The sequence below is a fragment of the Epinephelus lanceolatus genome, chromosome 21 (genome assembly GCF_041903045.1).
Source record: "Epinephelus lanceolatus isolate andai-2023 chromosome 21, ASM4190304v1, whole genome shotgun sequence".
NCBI lineage: Eukaryota > Metazoa > Chordata > Actinopteri > Perciformes > Serranidae > Epinephelus > Epinephelus lanceolatus.
Genome location: NC_135754.1, coordinates 11,176,426 through 11,202,248, shown reverse-complemented (window position 1 = coordinate 11,202,248; position 25,823 = coordinate 11,176,426). Strand labels below are relative to the sequence as shown.

The 25,823-nt window shown below is 40.3% G+C and overlaps 1 protein-coding gene across 1 annotated transcript in view; it reads left to right on the top strand.

Moving 5' to 3' along the window:
• The window catches only part of pemt (phosphatidylethanolamine N-methyltransferase), a 94,877-nt gene that overhangs the window by 53,182 nt on the left and 15,872 nt on the right, over nucleotides 1–25,823 (top strand). The window contains exons 4-5 of the mRNA XM_033610563.2: nucleotides 7,252–7,397; nucleotides 15,813–15,924. Of these exons, the coding sequence (XP_033466454.1) occupies nucleotides 7,252–7,397; nucleotides 15,813–15,924 (258 nt within the window). The remainder of the gene's footprint in view (nucleotides 1–7,251; nucleotides 7,398–15,812; nucleotides 15,925–25,823) is intronic.

Here is a 25,823-nt window from a genome sequence, read left to right as displayed (position 1 = left end):
AGTGGACATTGTGCCAAATTTGACAAAATTTCCTCAATCACCTTTACGAGAATAAGAGAAACAAGGTCATGGACCTTTGACCTAATCTCTCAAAGCGATAACATATATACAGACAGACAACCTGAAAACGTAATGCCCCGGCCATGGCTATTGCTGGCATAGAGGCATAACTAGGAATAAAGTATTCAAGTGTTTAAAGCTTGCTGTTCAAGTAGAAGTATAGAAGTATTGCACTCAAGCTTTTCTCAGGGTGGAAGAACAAGAGTAGGAAAATGGGGGGAGGATGGGGCAGTTGTTGCCATGTTACATTCATTTTCTTCCCCTGTTTGTTACATTAATAGCCTACCAGACTTCACCGAGCATATGCAGGAATTAATGGGAGTATGTGTCAAATTAAGCAGTGGGTTCTGACAACTGCATACCTGTTATTTATTATACTCACTGTGCAAATGGGACTTTGAAGGTTTATGTCTGAAACTATAGAAACAACACCAGATTTTAAAACTAAAGTGTAGTTATTTTAAATCACCAGCCTTGCATTCCTAAGCTCATCATCATCATTCAGCCGTCTGTCTCTCTAATCAGACTTTTGGTCTCATTTTCCAAAAGGTACAAAGATGGCAAATGTGTGGTTTTGACAGGAGTGGGTCTTTTAACTCTGCTATCTGATACCATCATCCCTGCATGGACAGACGCAGTCAGAAATAACACACCAAAAATATGCTACACTACGCCATAAAAACATGCAGAGGTAAATGACATAAAACACGTATCAATGACCAATTTGCTTGCTTCCGAAAGAAAGTCCTGTTTTATTTTTAGAAGCTACAGAGTATGTAACAGGAGTGAACTGTCATCAGATGTAACCAGTATGCCCAGTGGTTAGTCCCTCACACCCACTAACCCCCTACCCTCATCTCCATCCCCAAGACTTTTCCATCTCTTTTTCAATCCAAATCACAGCAGTATGCCTTGCTAGGCCACCTTACTTAACCGAGAGCCCAGCAGTCACTCTTTGTGTCTGACATAGCGTAACAACAACCAACATCACATTACACTTCCTCCTTCCTTGGACAAAGGAAGAACACCGTACGCCTCACAGCACAGATGCTGTAACCAATTTTCTCTTATTAACCCCAAACCTAGTTTTGATGTGGGGGACATTTTTTTCCTGGAGGAAACAGAGCAAATTCAGATGGCACAGAGTATGTTAATGCACACACACACACACACACACACACACACACAAAACTGCATCCACCCCAGCAGTGTTTTATTATGATTTACAAAACCTTTCAACACTGCAAATACAGAACTTTATTAACTCTGTGGTCTGGTTCCATTTAGAGGCTGCAGTGGTACATTTCCAAATAAAATGAAAATTGTCAAAGTCATTCCGCTGTACAAAACTGGGAACAAACATCACTTCACCAATTACAGACCTATCTCCATATTACCACAATTTTCCAAAATATTAGAAAAACTCTTCAACAACAGACTGGATACATTCATAGTAAAGCATAACTTACTCTCCGACAGTCAATATGGTTTCAGATCAAATAGGTCAACATCACTAGCAATAATAGAAGCAATTGAGGAAATCACAAATGCTATTGAGCAAAAGAAATATGCTGTTGGATTATTTATTGATATTAAGAAAGCCTTTGACACAATAAATCATGATATATTAATAAAAAAAACTGGAAAGACTCGGCATCAGAGGTATTGTATCAGATTGGATTAAAAGTTATCTACAGAGGAGAAAACAGTTTGTAAAGCTCGGTGATGTTTGTTCACAATGTTTGGACATTGTTTGTGGTGTCCCCCAGGGGTCAGCGTTGGGCCCTAAACTCTTTATTATGTATATTAATGATATTTGTAGAGTGTCACAGGTATTGAAGTTGGTGTTGTTCGCTGATGACACAAATATTTTCTGTTCTGGGGAGGATTTAAAAAAGCTACTGGAGGAAATCACTAAAGAAATGAGTAAACTGAAAGTATGGTTTGACAGAAATAAATTATCATTAAACTTAAATAAAACAAAAATGATGTTATTTGGAAATTACAGAATTAATATGCAGGTACAAATACAGGTAGATGGGGTGCAGATAGAAAGGGTTAATGAAATTAAATTCCTTGGGGTTATAATAGATGAGAAAATCAGTTGGAAACCACACATCAAACATATACAGACCAAGTTATCAAGAAGCATTTCACTTTTAAACAAAGCAAAACAGGTTCTGGATCATAAATCACTCCGTATCCTATACTGTTCCATTGTCTTACCATACTTCAATTACTGTGTAGAGATTTGGGGCAATCAATTCACTGATTATTCTTCAAAAAAGGGCAATACGGGTCATTCATAATGTCGGTTATCTGGATCATACTCACTCACTCTTCTTGCAGTCAAAATTATTTAAACTTACAGACATAGTGAAATTCCAAACAGCACAAATTTTGTATAAAGCAAAAAATATCCTTCTACCACAAAAGCAGAAGCAAACTTAAGGTGCTTTGTGCAACTGGCTTATGTGACCTTAAAATGTCAAACCTCAAAGTCCTGGATGGAGCTGATGAGTACTATAAATTACTTTCCACAGTAATCTGAGGAAGATCACATGAATGCCATCAGCCAGCTTCTCTCTGTTTTCACATTGTAAATTGAAAATCTTTTTGTTTTTTTGGACTTTTGTTGCACAAAACCAGCAATTCTAGAGCTCATGGACATAGTGGTCAACTTTTTCACTATTTTCCAACATTTAATTAATGTTACATTATTGAAGATTGAAAATAATTGACAGTGAAAACAGTTATTTGTGATCCTATTTCAGAGTATTTTACAGTAAGTAAGGTATAAATGTAGTGACTTGGCAGCTGAAGCATTGTTAATGAAGATAATAATTATGGGTAAGTTATAGTGGCATTAACTCTAACCCTAACCCAAGAATTATAGACATGTTCTCATATTTTGCTCGTGTTTATACCAGTAAAGAATCCCATTTTGAAGTGGGGACCACAGTTTGCCCTCTGTGCTAGGATATTGTAAAAAAAAAAAGAACAAGCTTTTGCAGTGTGTTTCCACCTCTTTCAAACTCCAAAGCAGTGTTGAGACATTTATTCGGTACCACCATATTTTAATTAGTGCTCTTTTAAACTGCCAAACAAAGCTGAATCACTCAGCAAATGCTCCAGAGTTTAAATCACTTTTTACATATTAATACAAATCCATTCTCTGTGTCTGGACTCTGTAAGTACTATCTTTTGTATACAGACAACACTAAAACCAAACTGAGCACCTTTTACAGCAGATATTCACCCTTTCATAAACTCTTCATCCAAATATTGTGAGGTAACAGTGGATACAAAATGAAAAGGCTTTCACTTGAAGACCACACTTGCACAACAAACAACCCTCAAATCATCAGTGGTAGCGTAGCCTACCTTTGAGCATGACGTCAGGAGGAGTTAAAAGCCCTCTCGCTAATAAGGAGTTTCTTTCTCTGCACACTTAAAGACACGCATACACACACACACACACACACACACACACACACACACTCACACACACACACACACACGCACACACACACACACACACACACACACAGAGTTGATGCATTAGAAGAGGTTGTGGGAGAGTTGAGAAGAGAAGACAGAGACATAGAAATTAAATGCTTGATCATGTCTGCAATGATTGATGGTTTTGCGGGCTGCCAGGTTAGTTTGATGCATTGAGACTTACCTCTTGTTTGTTTTTTTCATTGCAATTTCAGGTGTCACAGTTCAGATTAAGAAATTGCAGTGTACATTGCCTGTAAAGTGTAAAAGTAACCCACAGGTGGACCCAGTGAGTAAGGCAATACATTAAAGCAGTTCTCTTGGCGACCCTCAGGAATGAAATGAAAATGTGACTCTGCTCTCTGGAATTATCGAACATTTTGTGAACAGTTAGTCTTCATTGATTACTCCCCTGTGGATGTATTTCCATGCAGTCATATGATAATATCTCAGAGTCAGTTGATAACATAGTAATGGCACTTAAGCCTGATGAAACGTCTTTGCACAGTAATGGCACATCAGTGGTGGTCTAATAATCAACTTTAATTTGAATCTTCACAAAACTGATGCACTACTAGTCCATGTTCAGTAGTACAAGGGTTAATTCCCATTTGGTTTTCACTTCAGTATTCATTTTGACATTATGTTGATGTCAGGCGTTTTCTGTGTGGGCAGAGGTGACATGAATTTTTCCAAACCGACCATTAGCGAATGAATTATACACCCTGCTAATGCCTGGTATACACTACACAACTTTTCTGTCCGTTCTGACAGTCACTATGTCACATTAAGCGATTGTGGAGTCCTAACATCTTGCTGTGACTTGGCCGACAGACATGACACAATACACGGTGGTCCACACCAATCATCCTCGGTGGTCTTTCACGGCGTGTTTGATGGTTATTCTTGTCATATTTCTATTGCTGTTACTATTATTTCAGTCACTGTGTCTGTTCATGTGCCAGCTGAAATGTTATTGTAGTAATGTAAAAAGTACCACCAGATGGCAGGAGCTACATTTGAAGTACCATACGCAAACATACAATTCACTGAATCCTCCACAAGTTCCTGCAAATGTTTCACAATAAAAGCCTATTTAGAAAATGCAGGGAATCTCTCAATTGAAGTTATAAGGGGCTTTTAATTTGAAACAGATACAGGAAGTGTTAAGTTTGAAATGACAGCGTGATGCATTAACTTTATCACGGTAAATGGGAGCGAATAAAAAGTAAAATTATAAAAATACAGAGGGAATAATAAATAACAGCCCGTTTATTATGTTGTCTGTTTCACATGAAGCTGGCAGTCTCTCCCTGCCACTATTTTTTAATTTTCTTACTCGTCTCCATTATGAAGAAATGACATTGTTTGCTAGCCTGATGCTTAAGGCAGTACTCACCAGGTTGATAAAGTGCCTCTGCTGCTTCACACCATCATTTTTCCCTTTTTACTCTGTGTGGTAACGTCCTTAGAGCAAATATTTAAAACCCTGAGGTGTTGTTATGGTACAGTTGTCTACGGCAGCAGATTGCTCTGTGTTCCCATTGGTCAAAGTGACGGCTGTGATGGGCGCAATCTTGAACGACAAAAAGAAACTCAAACATGCTAGACTTTCTGTTTGAACCTCATGAGGCGTCCCGGACATGGCATCGATTGTCGTCTACTATGACACACTACACAAGATAAAACGATGGATTACAGTGCATGACACTCATTGTCGTTCACGATCCATGTCGACATCGTATGTCGCTGCGTCGGGTTAGAATCGGGCTGATATTCTGTAGTGTGAACCAGGCATAACTTAATTTTCTAGCCATGCTAGCGACATGTCTTTTTGGATGGCAGTGTCAGTCTGTCAGTGGGTCTGTCCTCCACTTCTGTCCAGACTGAAATATTTCAGTAACTATTCTGTACAGTCATGGTCCCCGGAGGATTAACCCTAAACCATAGGGTTGGCGTTTTTGGTTTGAAGTGAAATGTTTTGCCAACTAATGGATTGATTGCCATCAAATGTAGTTCAGACATTCATGTTATTATGATTTGTGTGGCCCCTTAATGTAGTGTCATGATCAGATCAAAATTTGACGTTCTCATCAGCCCATCACCCTCAGCTGTATTTTTCTTTTTGTGCTAATTAGCATGTTAGCATGAGTGAGTGGGTGCGGGGGGTGGAGTTCAATACAGAAGGAAAAAAAACTTTGTATCTCCAAAATATAGCTGAAGAATAGCACATTTTTGGTTTGATTTTTTGCATTTCTACATCACGATATCAGAGATGTGAAAATGTATTCACCTTGCTCCTCTTCAATTAATGTGACTTGTTAGATTCGATAGATGTGGAACAGGAGGAAGGTCAGAGGTTAATCCAAGATGAATTTGATAATTTGATGCTTGCAACATGTATCAAAAAAAGATTAAACAGAGGCAACAAAAGACTGAGAAAATTTTGTGATGTTCAAAAAACACCTGTTAGGAACATTCAGCAGGTAAACAGCTTAATTTGTAACAGGTGATAGTACCATGAGTGGGTATGAGAGGGACATCCTCGAAAGGTTCAGTTGTTCACAAGCAAGGACAGCATGAGGTTCACTACTTGTGAAAGACAGCTGCATGGAATTTGGGGATTTCACCATCCACAATCCAAAATATCATCAAAAGATTCAGAGAAGTAGGGGCAAGGCTAAAAACTAACATTCCTGCACAGAGGATATGACTGCATGAGCTCAGGAACACTTTGGAAACCTTTGGAAACACAGTTCTTCACTGCATCTACAAATGCAAGTTAATACTCTACCATGCAAAGTGAAAACCACTTATTAACAACATCCATAAATGTCGCTGACTTCTCTGGGTCCAAGCTCATCTAAGATGGACTAACACAAAGGGGAGAAGTGTGCTGTGGTCTGACGAGTCCACATTTCGTATTATTTTAGCAGATGGAGGTCGTGTCCTCAGGGCTACAACGGAAAAGGACAATCCAGACTTTTACCAGCGTAAGGATCAAAAGCCAGCATCTGTGATGGTATGGGAGTGCATTATTGCCCATGGCATCATGGGTAACTTGCACATATGTGCAGGCACCATGAAGGCTTAAAGGTACAAACAGGTTTTGGAGCAACATATGCTGCCATCCGGATGATATCTGTTTTAGGGATGCCCCTGACTGCGACTAGACTAGACTGGGAACAGACCTGACTCTCATTGAACAAACGTGGAACATTATGAAGCACAAAATGCAACAGTGGAGACCTTGAACTGTTGAGCAACTGAAGTTGTATATCAAGCAAGAGTGAAAGAATTTCACTTTCAAAACTTCAACTGTCCTTGGTTCTCAAACACTTGCTGAGTTTTGCTAAAAGAAAAGGTGATGTAACACAGTTTTTTATTCCAATTAGGGTTTTCTTCAACTTTAAACTGGGTCTGCAAGTTTACAGTACAGTAGTTTAGTACAGCTCCACCATGACACCTTTCATGGTCACGAGCAGTGAATTAGTCTGATGAAAGTAGATCATCACAACAGTCTTTTATCTGCATTTCTCCCCAGCTCACTGTTATTTTCTAACTCATTTCCTACCACTTAAATCCACAGTGAAGGTCTTATGCAAACTGTGGTCCTTTCCCTTTGCACTACTACTCCAAACTAGTTACACAAAGTGAAATAAAGGTGGTTGTGATTTGTTTTTTCTGCAGTATGACGTTGGCAATGAAGGCCCAGGCCAAGTGGGAGGTGATGGACAGGACGGATGTTTTCTACGCTGGCGTAGCTCTCATGGTGCTGGGCACTCTGCTGGTGGTCGGCAGCTTTCTGGCTCTGGGATTCACTGGAACCTTCTTAGGTGGGTATCAAACACAGTGTCACATATTAAAGAGGCAGTCCACTAATTTTACATGTCAGGGTATTTTTTTTAGTCACAGGAACTAGTACTGTGTGGTGTTTGAAAGACTTGAAGGAGAGTTGCATTATGGGAGGTTTAGGACTTTGGACTTAAAACCAGTATATCCAGGCCTCAATTTTTCTTTTGTGAACTCTCTTCTACGTTAAATCAGTTGAGTACTTTTCCAAAAAAAGGGAAAACCTATTTTCTCAGCCAGCATCTAAAAAAGAGGGATGGGATCCTACATGAACCCACCTTTTTGTCCAAAGTTGAAAAGGTTTTTGAGATTTTGCTTAAAAGACTTCTGTTTTATTTTGTTCTCTATGCTCTTCTCATTGGTTTGAAGGAGACAGGGCTCAGTTGTAAAAAAAAAAAAAAAGGATGTCATACTTTGTTGCACCAATCAGAATTTGCCAATATTTTAATATATTAATATATTTTAATAATTAAGTCAAAATCCAATAAGTCGGTGGGTTGTTTGATTACTCTCAATTCAAACTAAATGCACACAGTGCTCAAACTTTTTTTTTTTTTTTTTATGGATCATTGTTGCTCATTTAGTCATGAAAAGACCCCCCACCCCATCTGACCGACAAGAAATTATTGATTTCAGTCATTCGCTTTTAATAATAAATGAATAGATACTGAGAAATGAACTTGAAAATTAAGGTTGAAACAATGTCCCTTAATCATGTATAGTTGAGAGATTGCTTTTCTGATTGTTGTGTTGTTATTTCCATGTAAAAAGAAAAAAATACCACCTGAGAAGTAAAGGAGTATAGGACTTATAGGCGGGCATACAGTATGCAACCAGAGGTGGGCATCTTGAGTCACGTGACTTCACTCGAGTCAGACGTGAGTCCCATATTTGAAAACTTGAGACTTGCTTGACTAACATTGATGAAAGACTTGACTTGACGGATACAGATGAAACAGAGCAGTACCACCGGAGATCGTGGAGGCAGTGTTGTGCAGTTCAAGCGAGATACGACCGTAGGAGACGACAAAGAAATTCAATTAATATATAATGATGTATAGCAATATAAGTGAAAAGAATTCTGTGTCCATATATATGTACGTATGTATACAGGGTTCAACGCTAAGGTTTTTTTTCACTTGCCCGGTCGGGCAAGTTGGTCAGAGATCTACTTGCCCGAAGTCAGTTTTTACTTGCCCTATAAACATTGTTTAATTTAAGCAGCTATCAAATAACAAAGACTGCTGTTATTTTTATGTTATGTAATCTTTATTCACACTGTATTTATTAATTAAAACAACATATGTCATGTATTGTAGCTTAATTCCTACACAAAAATGACAGTGTCAGGGCTTAAAGTGAAAAATTTGTCAATCGTTCTCCGTCTATAATTTTGCGCCCTACTTGAGCCATGCCCACCTCTATTTATTTTCCACCCCTCTCTCCAGTTCTTATATATTTTGCTTCCATCTCTCTGCCCTGCTCTATTCTACTTCAACGCTACTTAGCTCTCTCTCTACTCTACCAGTAGACTACTACATCCACCTGTTGAACAAAACGCACACAGCAGTGTTTCCCCTAGGATGGAGTTGTAGCAGCGGAGGTGAAGCACACACATGAAAAATAATTTTCACATGTGTGAAACTTTTTTGTATGCTTGCAAAGCACAGCCTGCTGGGATGTTTCTATGTATCTACTGGCACCATAAGGGCTCTTTAGGACTAAGTACATACAGTACATGTGTGCACAGTAATGAGCAGGTGAAATGTCTGTCTAGCTTACATATGAGGTGTCTCAAGATTTAGGAACATACAATTTTATTGAATATAATAAAGTAAAAAGTCACTTGACATGCTGCTGTTTTGTGCTATGACTTATTTAAGTGTTGGAAGTTGTTATTTACGTGACAACACCTGAACGCAACACAAGCTCCGCATGAGTGCCGTGCTACACTGCTCGTCTGTGCGTAACAGCAGTCTGTTGGTTATTTACACACTGTCCATAACAATAACTTTGTCAGCTGACAAACTGCGCCGGGCTCGGGGTCAGGTTTGGTCAGGAAAATGTGGCTCGAGCCGCTCTAGCGTGCTCACCTGTATGTGTGGCGGAACTCCGCCGTGCACAATACAGAGAGCAGAGGAGAATTGTTAACGCGTGACCATGTAGAGACAGAAATGACACGATGACATAACACCATAAATATTATATTGTTATGTTATTATATGAAGCATCCGTCGCGCAAAATAATATCAATGGGGGCTGTGGGCAGGACATTGTTACACAGCTGTGCCTGTGACTTCAGGCAGAGAGACCGCTGCATCAGAGCCGAAGAGCACGTTTTAAAATACATTTATTTTATCAATTAGTTATTAACTTTTACTATTTTTAGCAACTTGCCCGATCAAGTGAGGCAAGTGAGTTGTTAGTTTACATGCCCGACTGTGAGTTTTACTTGCCCCGGGCAATAGGGCAATCCTTATTGTTGAGCCCTGGTATATAGTGGCCACACAGACCACTGTTAGCTGCAATGCTGCCTCCATTTGAAGGTACAGTATTTCCGGCACCTTGTTTGTTGTTGAGTGAAGTTTTTTTTAATATGTATATATGTTCAGCTTTCATCCTGCTGCTCTTGTAAGCAAGACAAGACTTCACTAGAATAAATACAGAGGGTTTATCACAAGATGCAAACCATTGGTTAGCCTTAAAAATGGAAGGCCAGATTAGAGTTTGTCAAAAACGATCTAAAAAGCCTGTACAGTTGTGGAACAGCATACTATGGACAGATAAAACAAAGATCAACTACCAGAATGATGGGAAGACAAGAGAAGGAAGAAGGGAAGGAACTGCTCATGATCCAAAGCACACCACCTCATCAGTGAAGCATGGTGGAGGTACTGTTATGTCATGGCCATGTATGGCTGCCAGTGGAACTGGTTCTCTTGTATTTATTGATGATGTGACTGCTGACAAGAGCAGCAGGATGAAAGCTGAAGTGTTTGGGGCACCATTATCTGCTCAGATTCAACCAAATGTTTCAAAACTTATTGGACGATGCTTCACAGTGCAGATGGACATTGACCTGAAGCATACTGCAAAAGCAACCAAAGACATTTTTAAGGCAAAGAAGTGGAATGTTCTGCAATGGCCAAGTCATATCATCTGACCTGAATCCAATTGAGCGTGCGTTTCTCTTGCTGAAGCCAAAACTGAGGGCAAAACACCCAAAACACAAGCAGGAAGTGCAGACGGCTGCAGTAAAAGGCTGGCAGAGCATCACCAGGGAAGAAACCCAGCATCTGATGATGCCTATGTGTCCAACACTTCAGGCAGTCATTGACTGTAAAGGATTTGCAACCAAGTATTAAAACTGACTGATTAATTGATGATTATGTTAGTTTGTCCAAATACTTAAGAGCCCTTAAAGTCGGGGGACTGTGTGAAGAAATGGTTGTAATTCCTACACGGTTCATACTACATTTTTGAAAAAAGCCTTAAATGAAAGCTGAGAGTCTGCACTTTAAGTACGTATTCATTGTTTCATTTAAAACCCATTGTGGTGGTGTACAGAGCCAAAATGACGACAACTGTATCATTGTCCAAATAATTATGGACCTGACTGTATATATATACACATTTTTTCTGTTGGGACGTTGCGTTTTGTTTTTGAAACATGGTTAGGTGATTTCTAATGCAATGCATGCAAATCTGGCGACCTAATTAGACGCAGCAGACCAGCAGAGGCTAACGCAAGAGGCAGCTGTCATGGAGGAGGCTAGACCAAAAACAATAAAATCTGGGTTCATGGATTGAATGATGTTGTTGATGATAGTGGTAAGAAGAGAATAGCAGTATGTAAGATCTGTCGCTCAAAGTGCTGAATCCTAACGAGGACATTTAAATGCACTTATATAGGAAAGACATGTGACTCAGGCACATTTGTGCCAATTTATGGAGCCCGGCTCATTTATATGCATGCAAACAAACGCTTTCATGTCCTCACCATACAGTCCATGCGAATATCTTCATATTTGTCTCAGACACAAACATGTTTGTTTTTAGTTGTTATGCTGCTGAATTCATCCAGGCATCAATTCAGATGAACACGACTGTGACAGTATTGCCATTATGACCATTTGGCAAGCTCTGGTTTCTAGGTCAGTCATTACAGTGAGTCATCACAGAGGTCCAGACAGAGTCTCAGCTCCTGCACCATCTTTGTCCATCACTGCAACGAAATGCCCTCAGTCCATCTTTGTGTCCACAAATCACCAACTGTGTCGACAGAGGTGCAGCAGCAGGGGCAGCAGGAGGGTGCGTGACTATATGGACAAGCGTCTACTTTGTGTGCAGATCGAGCAAAGCAATCACAAGAGAGTCTGCTGGCGTGCTTCATTCTTCCACCAGTTGGAGCAGCAACATTAAAGTCTGTCTAACTAAGTTGGTCGTCAGGGACAACCATGTGATTTATGAGAAACACCAGAAACCAGGCCCGGCCAATGTCAGTCAATAGACAAGTTTCCCAGGCACATGTGAACGGCAGTAAACAGATAACAGTAGTGCAGAAAACTGAGGACAGGACAAATTGCTGCCGCCAGGATAATAAGAGTAAATACATCCCCACAGGGAAACGTTACTTTGCAGCACAGAGCAGATAATATTATGCATCCAGTGATTTATGAGAATGCAGTCTCTCTTTAGTATTCACAACAGGATTCAAGTAGTTATTTATATAATCTGCATCAGAATGCTCAGAGCATTGTAAAATAATAACTATATCCATTTCATTAACATTGGCAAGCTCTGAAACTTAACCAGGTCAGTTGGGCAGAGGGTACCTTTAGACCCTGTTACATAAAAGTGTGTCAGATGACATATGTTATGTATATATATGCAGCAACCATCCATTTAGGTGGCCTGGGATGGCCTGAGTTGAACTGGTCTGACAATAGGCCTTTTTTCATGGAAGACATTCGATGGGCTCTTTTTATGTACTGTTCGCATGCATACCTATAAGAAGTAATACACCACAATTTGCGTATAACCGACGTGATCATGAGCCAGGATTGTATATATAACCTATGTAGTCAGGAAGACTGTGATTATGCAACCAGTGCACTAATGGGAGTAAAGAAAAAAGAAGCATAAAGAGCAAAAGTCCATGTCAGAAGGCAGGTTGGGGTGGTGGATGGGTAAAACAAACACAGGACTTTCCCCAAGGAGACCAGAATTGGTTATCATTTGACACCAAGTTAACTTTGAAGTATTTTAAGTTGCGTCATCCCCATGTTTCTTTCTCTAAACATAACTTTACTCGGCTAAACCTAACCTATGTAACTTGATGTTAAATATGTAACATGCCATTGACATTTTGGGGCACTAATTTATTAGATATCATACGAACTGTTGAGAATAGGTCGCATTTAGACATGTCACAATAGGAAAAACACATGTGTACATCATAGGAAATTCACTAAGCCTTATCATGCTCCCCAAATGATAAACCGTTTCCAAAAGGTTTCCAACATGGTGATCTAGCTTTGCATATTTGTTTACTTATTTGACTCATGAATTAATTGTCACAGATAGATCACCAGTGTCAGACTAAAATCATTTGAAAAGTCTTTTCAAAGTGTTCAGTTTATGGTCGGCATTAGGGTGTGTATATGTGCCTGTGTACTGTATGTGGGGATGACTTTATCTCTCACCACAATCTAATTGCTCTGTGTTTTCTTTCCAATTCATCCTCACTGAGCACCCGCAAACATAAACACACATAATAGAGGATATAGCCTGTGGGTGTGTGTTGTAATTTGATGTGTCTTATTCGCTCTATATTAAGCCCCTTGAGTCACAGTGACCTGATGATTCAAACTGATGGCACAAGGCTAGAAACAAAGAACCAAACATAATCAAATTACACAGACAGTGTCAACACATTGACTAGCTGGTCCAGGATCCAAGCTCCGATCATATCCTACTGGTCACAGACCCACTTCTCTAACCTCTACGTCGGCGACCACACCGCTATCCCCACCCTTCAGCAAATCCAGGTTGCCCATTTTCATAACCGCAATGAAACAACAGTGACGCAGGAACACACACACAAAAAATGCTGCACTTGGCTTTTGAATTTGAATGGGTTGCTGATAGTCGCTTTTGAGGTCAAAAATGAGGTTAGCATATTGTTCTGAAGGCCAGTTATGCCGGCTTCCGATTCAAAACCAAACACATTTGTTTATATAATCTTTTTTATATCCTGCCCCACCTGCAGTACCTGAACAAGCATTCATATTGAAAATTGTTATATAACTTGGCATCAACAGCCTCTATTCGACAGAAAACAGGGCCAGCAGCACCACATGTGTAATTCAACAGGTCAGTTTTCCCTACTCTGTGTGTGTGTGTGTGTGTGTGTGTGTGTGTGTCCATGCAAGTGGACAAGGGAGGCATAATGGAAGTATTTCAATTGTTTGTGTGTGCACATAATACCTGGGGAACTTATTACATAGCAAGCAATGGTAAGCGCTCAAGTTACAGTGAGTCCCACAGTGGTTCAGCTGCCAAGAATGTTTTATTGGGTAAAAGCTGCCACTGCACAAGTAACCACACAGCCTTCATGCTTTAATCAACATACAGAATGAGCTCATTTGTGGTTCACGCACCGTAGCATCAGTATAAACCTAGCTCAGTATAGCAGGGCATCATTGAGACATTTTTGAAAACACCCGAGATGGCTCCTGCACTCGTTAACAGACATTTTGATGCTACACCTTTACAGCTCATTTCTGTAGGCTGTAGTCTGTCTACATTTGTCCGTCGTTCAGCGCTACGTGACGTTTCATTACTCTCACTGGTTGAAGGTCTTTCCAGTTGTATTCAGATGCATTTTGGTTTACAGACATTGAAAATGCCCCTTTGATGTCGAAATTGAACCAAAAGGTTCCAGACTACCTCGCATTTTTCTGTCAATGTACCACCAGCCTCCAGTACCAAAGAACAATTCTGAAATTACTTCTACTGTTGCTGAACTGAAATTTAAATTAATATTGCTAAGTTATCAGTATACATATCCTTGGTAGGCTTTTTCTTACTTTGTATTTTGTACTTATGATATCAAAATTTTAGTTTCCATAAAAGACTAAATTTAAATTCTCTTTATTGTCCTGCAGTGACAAAGCTCCTGACAAAGTGTTCTTCAGAGAGCATGGATTTTTGGTACCGACGGATAGTGTTGGTGCTGTAATTTGATTGGTGCAACTGTTGGGTTGGGCATTAAAAAAGTTAATAATAATCACTTCCAACAACTATAAAGAAAGGTAGCCAGCCGAGATTGTGTCACATCATTTAAATGAAACTAAATTGCCCTGTACAAAAGAAAAAAGATTCCCAGCTTCCTGTTTTGTGTCGGCATTGTGCAGCTCCCGCTTGCCTTCACAAATAGTTATAATTGACTTTGCTTGCAGTTCAAGCTCAAGTCTCTTATTATGTTGACCTGCGAGGGAAAAAACCACTGTGACAAATCGGCAGCAAGGCTGAGTGGCGGTGCCGTATCCTATTCATTCATCTTAATCCATTCATGCTATGATGTTTTTCCAGTCAGCAGCATAGTATAAGTAGATAGCTGGTCTCTTAGCAATACTTGCTCTCAAAATTTTGGTCAATTACTGCCATGAGAAACACCCACCCACAGGATTAGACCTAAGACACCATTTCAACAAATAAGTCCCAAAAAATATTCTCTTTTGAAAAATGGAAAAATATACATAACATAATCAGCATTTATATTTCCTCACACAGAAAGTGAGAAGAATTCAATTTTTGGTTTAACATTTTCCGGCAAATGTTTGTACAATGATCAAGTTTTCACTCCCCAGTTTTCACATGAGGTCATTTCGATGTGGTCACATTGGTTGCATCAGTAACAGCCAGGTGATGGAGGGGCAGCCAAACAGTGTAGCATTAGCAAGGCCGTGTGGTGCCAAAGTCATAATCCTTGGCAGTGCTTCCTCAGTCTGACCTCAGTTCTGTTTGTCAGAAACATGCCAAAAGTGAGCGTTGCATGACAGGGGGACCAAAATCAGAGTTTAAAATGAGATATACGGGGGTTGTAACCATGGCAACAGTGTTAAACAGTCCAGGTTTGGCCCTGAATCCCTATCCACCTAAACTGGTTGATGCCTGGAGACAAACTGAGAACCATTACACCCCCAGATATGTTCCCTGCTAATAGCCAAGTGCATGCTGGGATATGCCCCAGCCTCCTGGATCACTGAACAGGAAGAGTGAGTGTGACAATTATCAGGTTTCAGTTATGAAATGGAGTGTTTTTGTCAAGTAGATCTCATCTCAGTGTGTTACAGCATTAACCCACTGTGTGTGTGTCTGTTTTGTTTTTTCAGGTGACTACTTTGGCATCCTGATGGATGAGAAGGTGACAGGTTTCCCCTTCAACATCCTAGAAAACCCTATGTACTGGGGCAGCACTGCCAACTACCTAGGCCTGGCACTCATGTAAGTGTTTGTGTGTGTGTGTGTGTGTGTGTGTGTGCTCCTGGAAAGGAGGAGAGGTCACTTTCATGACTGCATCTGAGGTCAACAAGAGTGTAATTCGAATTTAATGTCTGCTTAGGTCTGTAGCTGAGATTGGCTCGAATAAATCACAATAGCAAGTTATTTTTACCAGGTTCGTCATTAAGCACTACCCAAGGAGTTGTTCGTACAAAAAAGAAATCAAATTAAAGGAAAATGGCCCGTCACCCGACTGCTTAAGTACTGATGTACGTCAAGTGGCGTTATAAATAAAGTGAGGGCATGCAGGAGCGGCATAGACGATAAGCTGCGACCTACAAATGGAAAATGTTTTTTCTCAAGTTGCAAATCAGTTCCCTCCTGAAATGGGTGAGGAGGTAAAAACTTTAACGTGTGCCTCGTCACTATGACAACTGTGACCACGTCTGTCGCAGCCCAGTGTGCGTAGTTGCTAGGCGAGCGCTCTGGGGTTGATGAGCCAGCTGCCAATAAAAAGCTATTAGCCCCCCATTCTCCCTCATTCAGGGTTACGTGGACTCCATTCCCAATTTAACTGCCTCTGTAGTCCTTTTTGTTGTGACTAATTTTGCCCTATTTTATCTTTGCTTTGAACTGAATTCAGCCCCATATCTTCTGCACTGTAAGTTCTGAGTGAGCAAACCAGGGATCGCCTCATTTCCTTACCACCTTTTTCTCTCTGTATCTCTCTCTCCCTGTGTCTCTTCAGCAACCTTTATCTTTCTTTCTCCCTTCAATGTTTAGTCAGCCTCTGTTTCAACCTGTTATGCTGTCTTCAGGGTCTGTCCCTTTGTACCTGGTTGTTCTTAGAATCTACAGTAACACAAATAGAAGCTCTGAAAATAGGCCACTGGTTTAAACCGTCATGAGTGAACTAACAAAAAGGTGCTCATGTCTTTGAGTATGTATGTCTCCTCTGCTTCAGTAATGTCCAAATCAGATTTCTCTGGTGCCTGGTGATGATAAACAACCCAATTGGAGTTTTTTGGTGTTTTCAGATTAATGTATTATGTGAACTCTATTCAGTATTCAGAGCGTATTTATGATTCAGGTTAGGCTTGGGTTGGGTGATATCACAGTATTACGGAGTGCCAGGGTATTCAAAAATCCAGAAAGTATGATTTTCAATACTTTCAAAAACAAATAGGGAGATGCTGTATTGAGGTGATGTAGTGCACTGCAGCTGAGAGAAGATGATAACTGAAAGTGGTGGGATAACTGGTGGGGATAATGTTACAGGACTATCGAACAGCCGGTGCGGAGGCAGTGGGCTGTTGGTTGTTTATTTATCTATTTACGCAAATATCATCATATACTGTATACCCTGGTGAAATGTTAGGAAGGCGTTTAAAAAAAAAGATACCACCCAAATGTGATTTAGAAGTGCTCTGCAGATGGCTTTCAACATGGAGGTAGCTGAGCCCAAAGCTAGCTACTAATGGTGCTAACAGCAGGAACAATCCTAATGGCAACAGTGCTGTCCTGATATTAGTGGTGACCACTATATGTGGGCAATGCAGAGCACTGGCAATTAGTTAGCCAGTTGGGTACACTCACATGCACAACATGCATGTGCACCCAGCACAGCTACCACAACGAAGAACAGAGAAGCTGATTGTAACACACAAAGAGGGACGGTGACTTTATTCTCTGCTCAGGATGCCATCATTCCTCTTTACATAAGGCCCGTTTCCACTGAAGAAGTTCCTGGTACTATTTGGGGAGCAGGAACTACTACAGGAACGTCCTCTCGCTCGGCTCTCTCAACTGCCGTGTCTCCACTGAGAGAGCGGAGTAGGAGGAAGGTTCCTGTAAAGTTACGAGCTCTGGATGTGACGTAATCGTTGCGCGACCATTTTGACCGGGGCGACGTAGGGACGTTGTTAGCTGTTAGCCGATAGCAGTGTCTGTAATAACTCAGTAAATGGCCCGTGAAAAAAATATTTTCTCCAGCGGATGTCTTAGTTACAACATGATTGAGCTAACTGGAGTAGTTTCATGTCGTATCCGACATCGGGAGGCTTTTAACAGATGCTGTTGTGAGCTGTCCCTGTCAGCTGTAGCCACTACTGATGCTTTCTAGACATCATGATTTCCCATAACTGAATAAATACCACACATAGCAACACAAAACTGCTTTGCTAGCTCAATCATGTTGTAACTAAGATATCCGCTGGAAAAAATATTTTTTTCACGGGCCACGGGCGGAAGCTATATGAACGAGCTAACCCTCGTCTGCTGAGTTTTAAAAATGCTGGCTATTTTGTTGCTTTCTGTTGTTGTCACATCCCTCCTTGAGTATATCCAATCAGCACCAAGTAATCCCCAAGCCCCAGCCAGGAGTTTCTCGGGCATTCTGAGTACCTACTCCGAGGCAGGGACTTCTTTAGCCCCTGTAAAAGTTCCGGAACTCTGTCCTTAGGGGGTGGTTCTTGCGGTGGAGACATGCACCAATGGCCCCGGCCCCGTAAAATTACCCGGAAGTTCCTGCGGTGGAAACAGGCCTATAGCTAGTATTTGTTAATGCGTATTAATGCTTTGAATATCATATGGGGTTTTGACCACAATACAGAGTCTAGCGTGGTCAGCAGATGGAGTTTGCAGAATGGGTTGCTTGTTATAAGGAACCCTCAGTGAGTCTTCTGTTGACTGTGCAGTTCCTTTCAGCTCTGCACAGCTTTATAGCAATCTTCAGCTTATCTTTTTAGTTTTTTACAATTGTTTTGTTAAAGCCACTGCACTCTACCTGCCAAGAACCAAACAACAAACAGTGTTTACAACTAGCTGTTGAACATAATGAAGGATTTAGCTTCTAAAAAGCCAGATATTTCCTTCAGGAGGTGGTGAAGTCCACAAATGGAGCCAAAAGGAGAGTGAATATTGGACTTGCATTCACCAGGTGGACATAAACACAACTCCAAATCAGTGCTAACATTGGCCTGTGTCTGCTGAATGTGTATAAAAGCAACTGTTTGCAAGTTTGCCTTATCTACTTAAAAAGTGATAGTTAACCTGTGTTTTGTTCACAACTTGTTTCCATGGCCCTCGCCAAAAAATCGATTGTTGCAGGTTTGAAAGTTTAGCTTGACAGTCCATTCTCAGCCTTGAAATCCTTGTGAAAGTCCTCAGTTGCTCAAGATAGTGGATTGTTGCAGCACTTGACAGTTCCACAGCAACTGAGCAAACTCTATCTGCTGATGAGGACCATGCAGTCTAAGGCTTCTGAACAAGTGACTAAGTTGACCTTGAGTTAAGATTGTCTTGTCCATTGCTGTTTTCAAGGTCAAAGTCTGTTATTAGTAGAAATGTGTATCATGTTACACCAAGTGCCAAGCTCTGTGCTGAAAAATGCCAAAGTTCCACAAACTGCAGTTCTTCAAATGGCCACTTGAGGTTGGCTCCAAGAAAAAGTGCTAATTGTGAAAATTAGCATTAGTATGAGTATTATCACAGTAAACCATAGTTGTAACTGCACTGTGCTAACGAAGCTAGCAGCTAGCCCTAGGGTTATCTCCACCCTCTTGTCCACACATGGTTACATCATGCTCCAAAAATTCTACATGACAACAGCCAAAATGCCTAACCCCGAGTCCCCAAATCAATGGGTGATGTCATGGTGGCTATGTCTATTATCTATATGCAGTCTGTGTTACACGCATGCGGTGCATTGCTTGTTGCTCAAAACAGTAGCACCACCAGTGGTCAAAAACTGCGTAGGGTGCCTTAAATTTATTCATTTCTCACATATATACACCTGCTATCACATCAAAGTGATGTTTCTTGTTTTCTCTCACATGTTATTAATATGTTCTTCAGATATGGTGTCAGGGACATTCATCACTGTTACCATGAGAGTACTTCAGTGATCCTGATGGAAACAACACAAGGAGGGAAAAACTCACCGCATAACCCCCACCTCCACCCACTTGCGCACACACTCACACCTCTTCCGCTCCCACAAGCACCTCTGCTGTGCCAGACAATCTCACCCTCACATTAGGCCACTTACTGGCCTCTCTGTGTGACCTGGACAGAAGATGAGCTGACTCACATTAGCAGATGCACTTAGATGACATGGACACAGGCTGGACTCGTGCTGCTAAATAAATAAGATAGAGGCTACAATTGCTGCATGATGCCATCCTTTTTGGGGTTATATATTGTGTAGTTCTGTGTAGAATGATGCCCTAGAAAAGTACTGTGGTACCCAACTTGAAGGAGTAGTACTGTAATTTGTGGGGTGCGTATCATATTTCCTCCTGACATCTTAACATTGATAGTGAGCAGCACTTTTCATGCAACAGTATAATGTGACATTATGACAAGAAACCTGCTTTTTATTAAAGTGCAATCTGATCTTCTCTTGAGTTGAAACATTCGGACATGTTGCATCTTTGGTTCCAACCAGTAATACCAGATCAAGCATGAAAAGGAGAGACATTTGCTCCCTCTTCACATCTGTATGTCTCCGTAAAACACAGTTGAACAGTCTGTTAGTTGAATCCACAGTTGAAAAAATTAAGCATCCATACATTCACCTCAAAACCCCTTAATAAACAGTATGTATTATTATGCTTTTAGCCACACTAGCAGCATGGATGGCAGCTGGTTGGTCCACCACTTAAGTCCAGACTGAAATATCTTAACAACTATTGGATGGATTACCATTAAAAATGCTGTATGTATATGTTTGTGGTCCCCAGAGGATGACCCAAAATGACTATGGAGAAACATTTGTACCCTTTTAGTCTATTTTCATCTGTTTTATGCACACAAACATTCAGTGATTGTGTAAGATGTATTTTTTTGGCCTTTACTGGATCAATGAAAGTATAGAAGTGGATTCGAAAAGGGGGCTGGCTGAAATCAGAACCCGAGAAATAACAGTAACATAGCATGTGCTGTAACCACTGTGGTGCCAAGGTGCTCCGACTGCATGATACACTTAAATGTGACTTTCAGCATGGAACATACTGAAGTTTTACTCCATAAGATTCCATTCCCAGTTGATTTAACAACACTTATTTTTCAAATTGCATTGGCCCCATTTCCAAATAAAACGTATTCACTAGGGCTGCCTAGACCTGGGGCTGATTCGAATCATTAGTCAGAACTCCCTCAATTGACTGACATTCGTCAAGAAGAGCAGTCTTTTTTGTTTTGTTTTGTTTTGTTTTGTTTTGTCAGTTAGTGTGCAGTGTACTTCTAGGAATATTTCTGAGAGGTTTGGCTTGGTCAGGCTCTGACAGAAAGGTATCTTCTGCATAGAATTGGTGAATTTACAGCTCACAGCAACTGTATACGATACAGTCTCTGGCTTTTGTTTGATATTTAGTGTCAACAAAAAATGTTGGACATTTCCAGTGCATCGTTAATGTAGCTAGCATGCATTAGCTCAATGGATAAATTTGCTTGTTTACTATATTATATGAACGTCACTGTTACTCTGAACATCCTTTCGAACCCCGCTCAAACTCTGTATAAAAAAAGGAATGAATAGTCGAATATACGTATGAAACAGCCAAATCCGAATTCACTGTAATATTTCTGAGTTGGGTACCTAGTATTGACTACTGGGTGCCACAAACTTACCTCAAGCAACTTCTCTGTCAGAAATTAAACAGAGATTTTGTGCATGCATCTACTTCTGTCACTTTGTCCCTTGTGCTTGAGTATGGATTCTGCTCAGGAAAAGTGGACCTCTAATAATGAAAACTGCCACTTAAAGAAATTGAAATATACAGACTTTCAATACAACAGATTGAATAGCTGCTATTTAAAAATGCTGGCCTTATTTAGTATCAGTAGGATTAAAACTTCAAGTAGTGTAGCCAATGCATTAACAAGCTAGGTATTCATTTCAGCCCTATTTCTTTGCCTTCTGTCCACTTGCACTTTGAGAAAACCTCTCCAGGTCACTGACTTACTTACTTAACATTACCAAAGTGATTGGCACCGTGGGGAATGCTGACCTTTAGTTACACGATGGACTATTATCATGTGTTGTGCTTGTGGGAAAGAGCAGTATCTCTGAGTGAGAGAGAACAACGCTGTGACTTTCAAAAGGTCATCCGCTGCTGTCACTCCACTCAGCTCTATCCTACACTGTTCCTACTCGACTCTGGCTGAAGCTACAGTGTGTATGCGTGCAGAATGCAACAGCAGAGAAAGAGTTCAGTCATATAACAGTTAAAATACATCTAATGATATAGCTTCACAGACAAAGGGTATATTCATGGCTGTATTTGCTGTGCCTTGATCACAGCATGGCTCTTGTGGTAGAGGTATGATTTAGCATATGTTTTTTGTTTCACTGTTAGGAGAAAATTATGTATTTAGATAGGCTACTGCAACACCAGCAGATTTTGGATTTTGACTGTAGCACATTTCAGGTCAGGTCATGTGGCATAAGCCTTCTTGTTACTGCAACAGTTAAATCCAAAGTTATTGAAACCGCTTTTAGTTTTTGATTGTACATCAGATGTGCTCTGACATCACAAAAAACAGGGGGTTGTTAACATCTCTTTTTGTCTTGCACGTCTGATTCATTTTGTTGTTTTCTTCTATTACATTAAATGTATATACTTTTGATGTTCCCTGCTTGTCTGTGCTCTTTATTTCCCTCATAATGTAATGTGTTATTCAAAATTTTGCTTGTTTGAGTAACTTCTAATCGGCTAGACCATCGACTGTTTATAATTATGGACGTAGCCACCGTGACATCACCCGCTGGTTTGTGGACTCCTGCTTTAAAATCTGTGGTTTGGCATTTTGGCCGTTGCCATCTTAGATTTCTGGAGCCAGAAGTGACCATATTTGGACCAGAGAGTGTAGATAACGCAAGCTGCTAGCTTGGTTAGCACGGTGTATTTACAGCTATGGTAAGCTGTGATAATGCTAATGCTAATTTTTGGCTTAAAACCATTAAGAAAAACAAGCAACTCCTTTGAGGTCTTTTATTACAACCAAACACTGAATAAGAGTTTATAAGGCAACTGAAATGTTACAGTTAACTTTCATCAACTGAAAACACACTGAAAAAGCGACATGTACAGCTATGCTTACTCTGTGAAGTTGGGGTTACGCATGGTAACCTAACCAATGTTGCCAAGGTAGCAACTCGTTAATGAACAGCACCCTCCTGTCACTCAAAGCAGTTCAAAAACGTTTCAAGAACAACAAGATGTCATGATGATTCATCCAATAGCTGTTGAGGGATTTCAGTCTGGACCAAAGTGGTAGTAATAAAATTACCATTCACTTGCTATTTATGAATACTAAAGTCCAACGTTTCAGTGTAATTTTTAAGATGATAGAAGTGGTTCGACATTTCAGCTGCAGCCATTTTTTACAATTAGGCCTACTTCATAAAATTGCAGCTTACAGTGAATGCAGAATCTTAAGGTCATTCAACAAGGGTCTGACATGCATGATTCCACCCCCCAAATCAGAGTTCAGAGCTGCATTCAACAGTTTGAGCATGGTGTGCAGAAAATCACCCTGTGTTTCATGGAAACATCCTAGGACAATGCTCCCATCCTTCAATAGTATTAGAATAATAAGAAGCAGAATGACAAAATAATTGCATGTGTCATATTTTCCTTCACTGCTACTCTGTGTGGTATAAAATGGTCATACGCTACCATATAACCACTCAGAAATATTAAAACTGATGAGATAGTATCAAAGACAGGGATCAAATTATTCTGCATGGTTAACACTGAGGTCTGTTTATCTCAGCTTTATCCCTTTTAAAGGAATTATTCTACTAAAAAATAATCAGTCAAAAAAGGTGTACCTTGTTTTAAATAATATACCAAATAATGTCACATATTTGAAAGAATAATGTAAGAAAATTAAGACAAATGCCATTGATTGAATTTACTGCATATAAATATCTTTTTCTTCCTGATCTGAAATGAGGTGCATGGATTTTAGCGTTGGCGTGTTGTTATTCTCTCACGTCTAACTTGCTAATTACGACCTGTTAATCGCAGTGTTCTATATTTGGAGCTCTCTGTATTTGTGACGAAACAGGGTCAAACACCAAAGGGAAAAAAAAGATAGATTTGTTTTCTTTATGTAAACACATTCATGATTTAAATAGCTTGTGTTTCTACCCTTTTCTTAAATTAGTTACTTAATTCTTTTCCAGAGTGCATAGAAAAATCACATAAAACCCTGTGACACTTACAGTTCCCCCTACAAACATTCTGTACATCTCCATCATAGTACTCTCCTTCACCACCTCCAAATGTCCTTCTCTTGACTTCTATCCAACTGCTTGGCTTAACTGTGCATTTATTCTCAAATAAGAATTGCAGAACTTCCTTTAAGTGCTGTTCAATTGTCATTAAGACTTATTCACTGGATGCCACTGTAGCTGTGGCTTCCCTAGATTCTGTCTGTTCCGTACATGTATACCCATATGTCAATGCTTTCATAATAAGTTGGAAGTTGAAATTTTATCCACTTGCCGAGGGCCTCATTTGTTCAAAGGGTATTCCAATTACTATAGGAGTAAATTACATTAAATTCTAGCCCCAGTTGAAACTTCCTGCCGAACATGACACATGATCTTTATATTCTCCTCAAATCAGGCAGGGAAATGCGTAAGAGTGTGATCAAAGTTAAAGTTTATCAGCCATGTCAGGTTTTCACATCTTTTATTAAGCAATGCAGCGGTGTCTGTCCCAAAGCTTGAAGGGAAAGGAATTTTGTTCATGCTTAACAAAGCTCTTGGCATGGTGATGTTTTTAGGACAACCAATTGCCTGGGCAGAGGCAATGCCTTATAGACTAATATCAGGGAACAAAAGCCTCTGGGATGCAGTGAGCACTGCAGATTACACGGACGATTACAGGGTTGGCTACAGCCTGCTAGATAGACACTGGCATGCATCTCTAGCTACTTTAATGCCGCATTCACATGGAATCAGGCAGGCAGCAGACGGGAGACATCTGCTGGACGGAATGGGAGAAATAAACAAGCGGTCCAACGGAACGGCACAATGGAAAAATGAGACTCACGTGACTTGTGACACGTGATTGTTGCTATGGCAATGTTTTTGGGCTACAGAGCTACGTTAGCCAGATAGCTTGCTAAGCTAATAAAGCAATTCATAACGTTACATGTCATATTACGTACCTGATATTCCACCCAACTCTGCGCTAATCGCGTCCCATATGTACGCCTTCTTGGAAGCATCACGGTAGGCTTTTAAAGTTTGGTCATATAATTCTGGGTGCTGCTGCACCAAAAGTACTAGCTTTTCGTTGTCGAGTTCAGCCATGTTTTCTTTTCCGTTTTGGAACTACGTTACATCCAGTTGAGTTTTCCGTGGCCGGTGAATGCGAAAAGTTAAAATATTTTAACTTTGGACAGCATTGCCGTCTACCGTTGCCGTTGACGGTATTTTCTGCCAGCCTCACCCAAGTTTTACCATCCTTCTCTCATCCACTAACATGACATTCGGTTTGCTGTCTAATGTTTGCCTGATTCCATGTGAATGCAGCATAAGGCAGGTATACAGTAAATCTCCCTCTCCAGAGGTGGGTACATGCCTAATACCTGTGTATACACACCACTACATCTCTGCCTTCGCTTGACAGTTTTCAATTAAACTACTCAATCAGGCTAAGGCACTTTTTTCATCAACAGATCAAATAATTATGTGTTAATATCAAAGGGTTGCTATGCTAATGGCTCTGTGAGGTTGTACGTGGGAACAGCAGTGCTTTGAGCTACATGCTAGTATTAGCATGCTCACACTTAAACTGCTATTCCTCAGTATTTTCACATTAACAATGGATCAAATAGCTGTGTAAATAAGGGGTCACTCATGTTGTCAAACCTACAGAGAA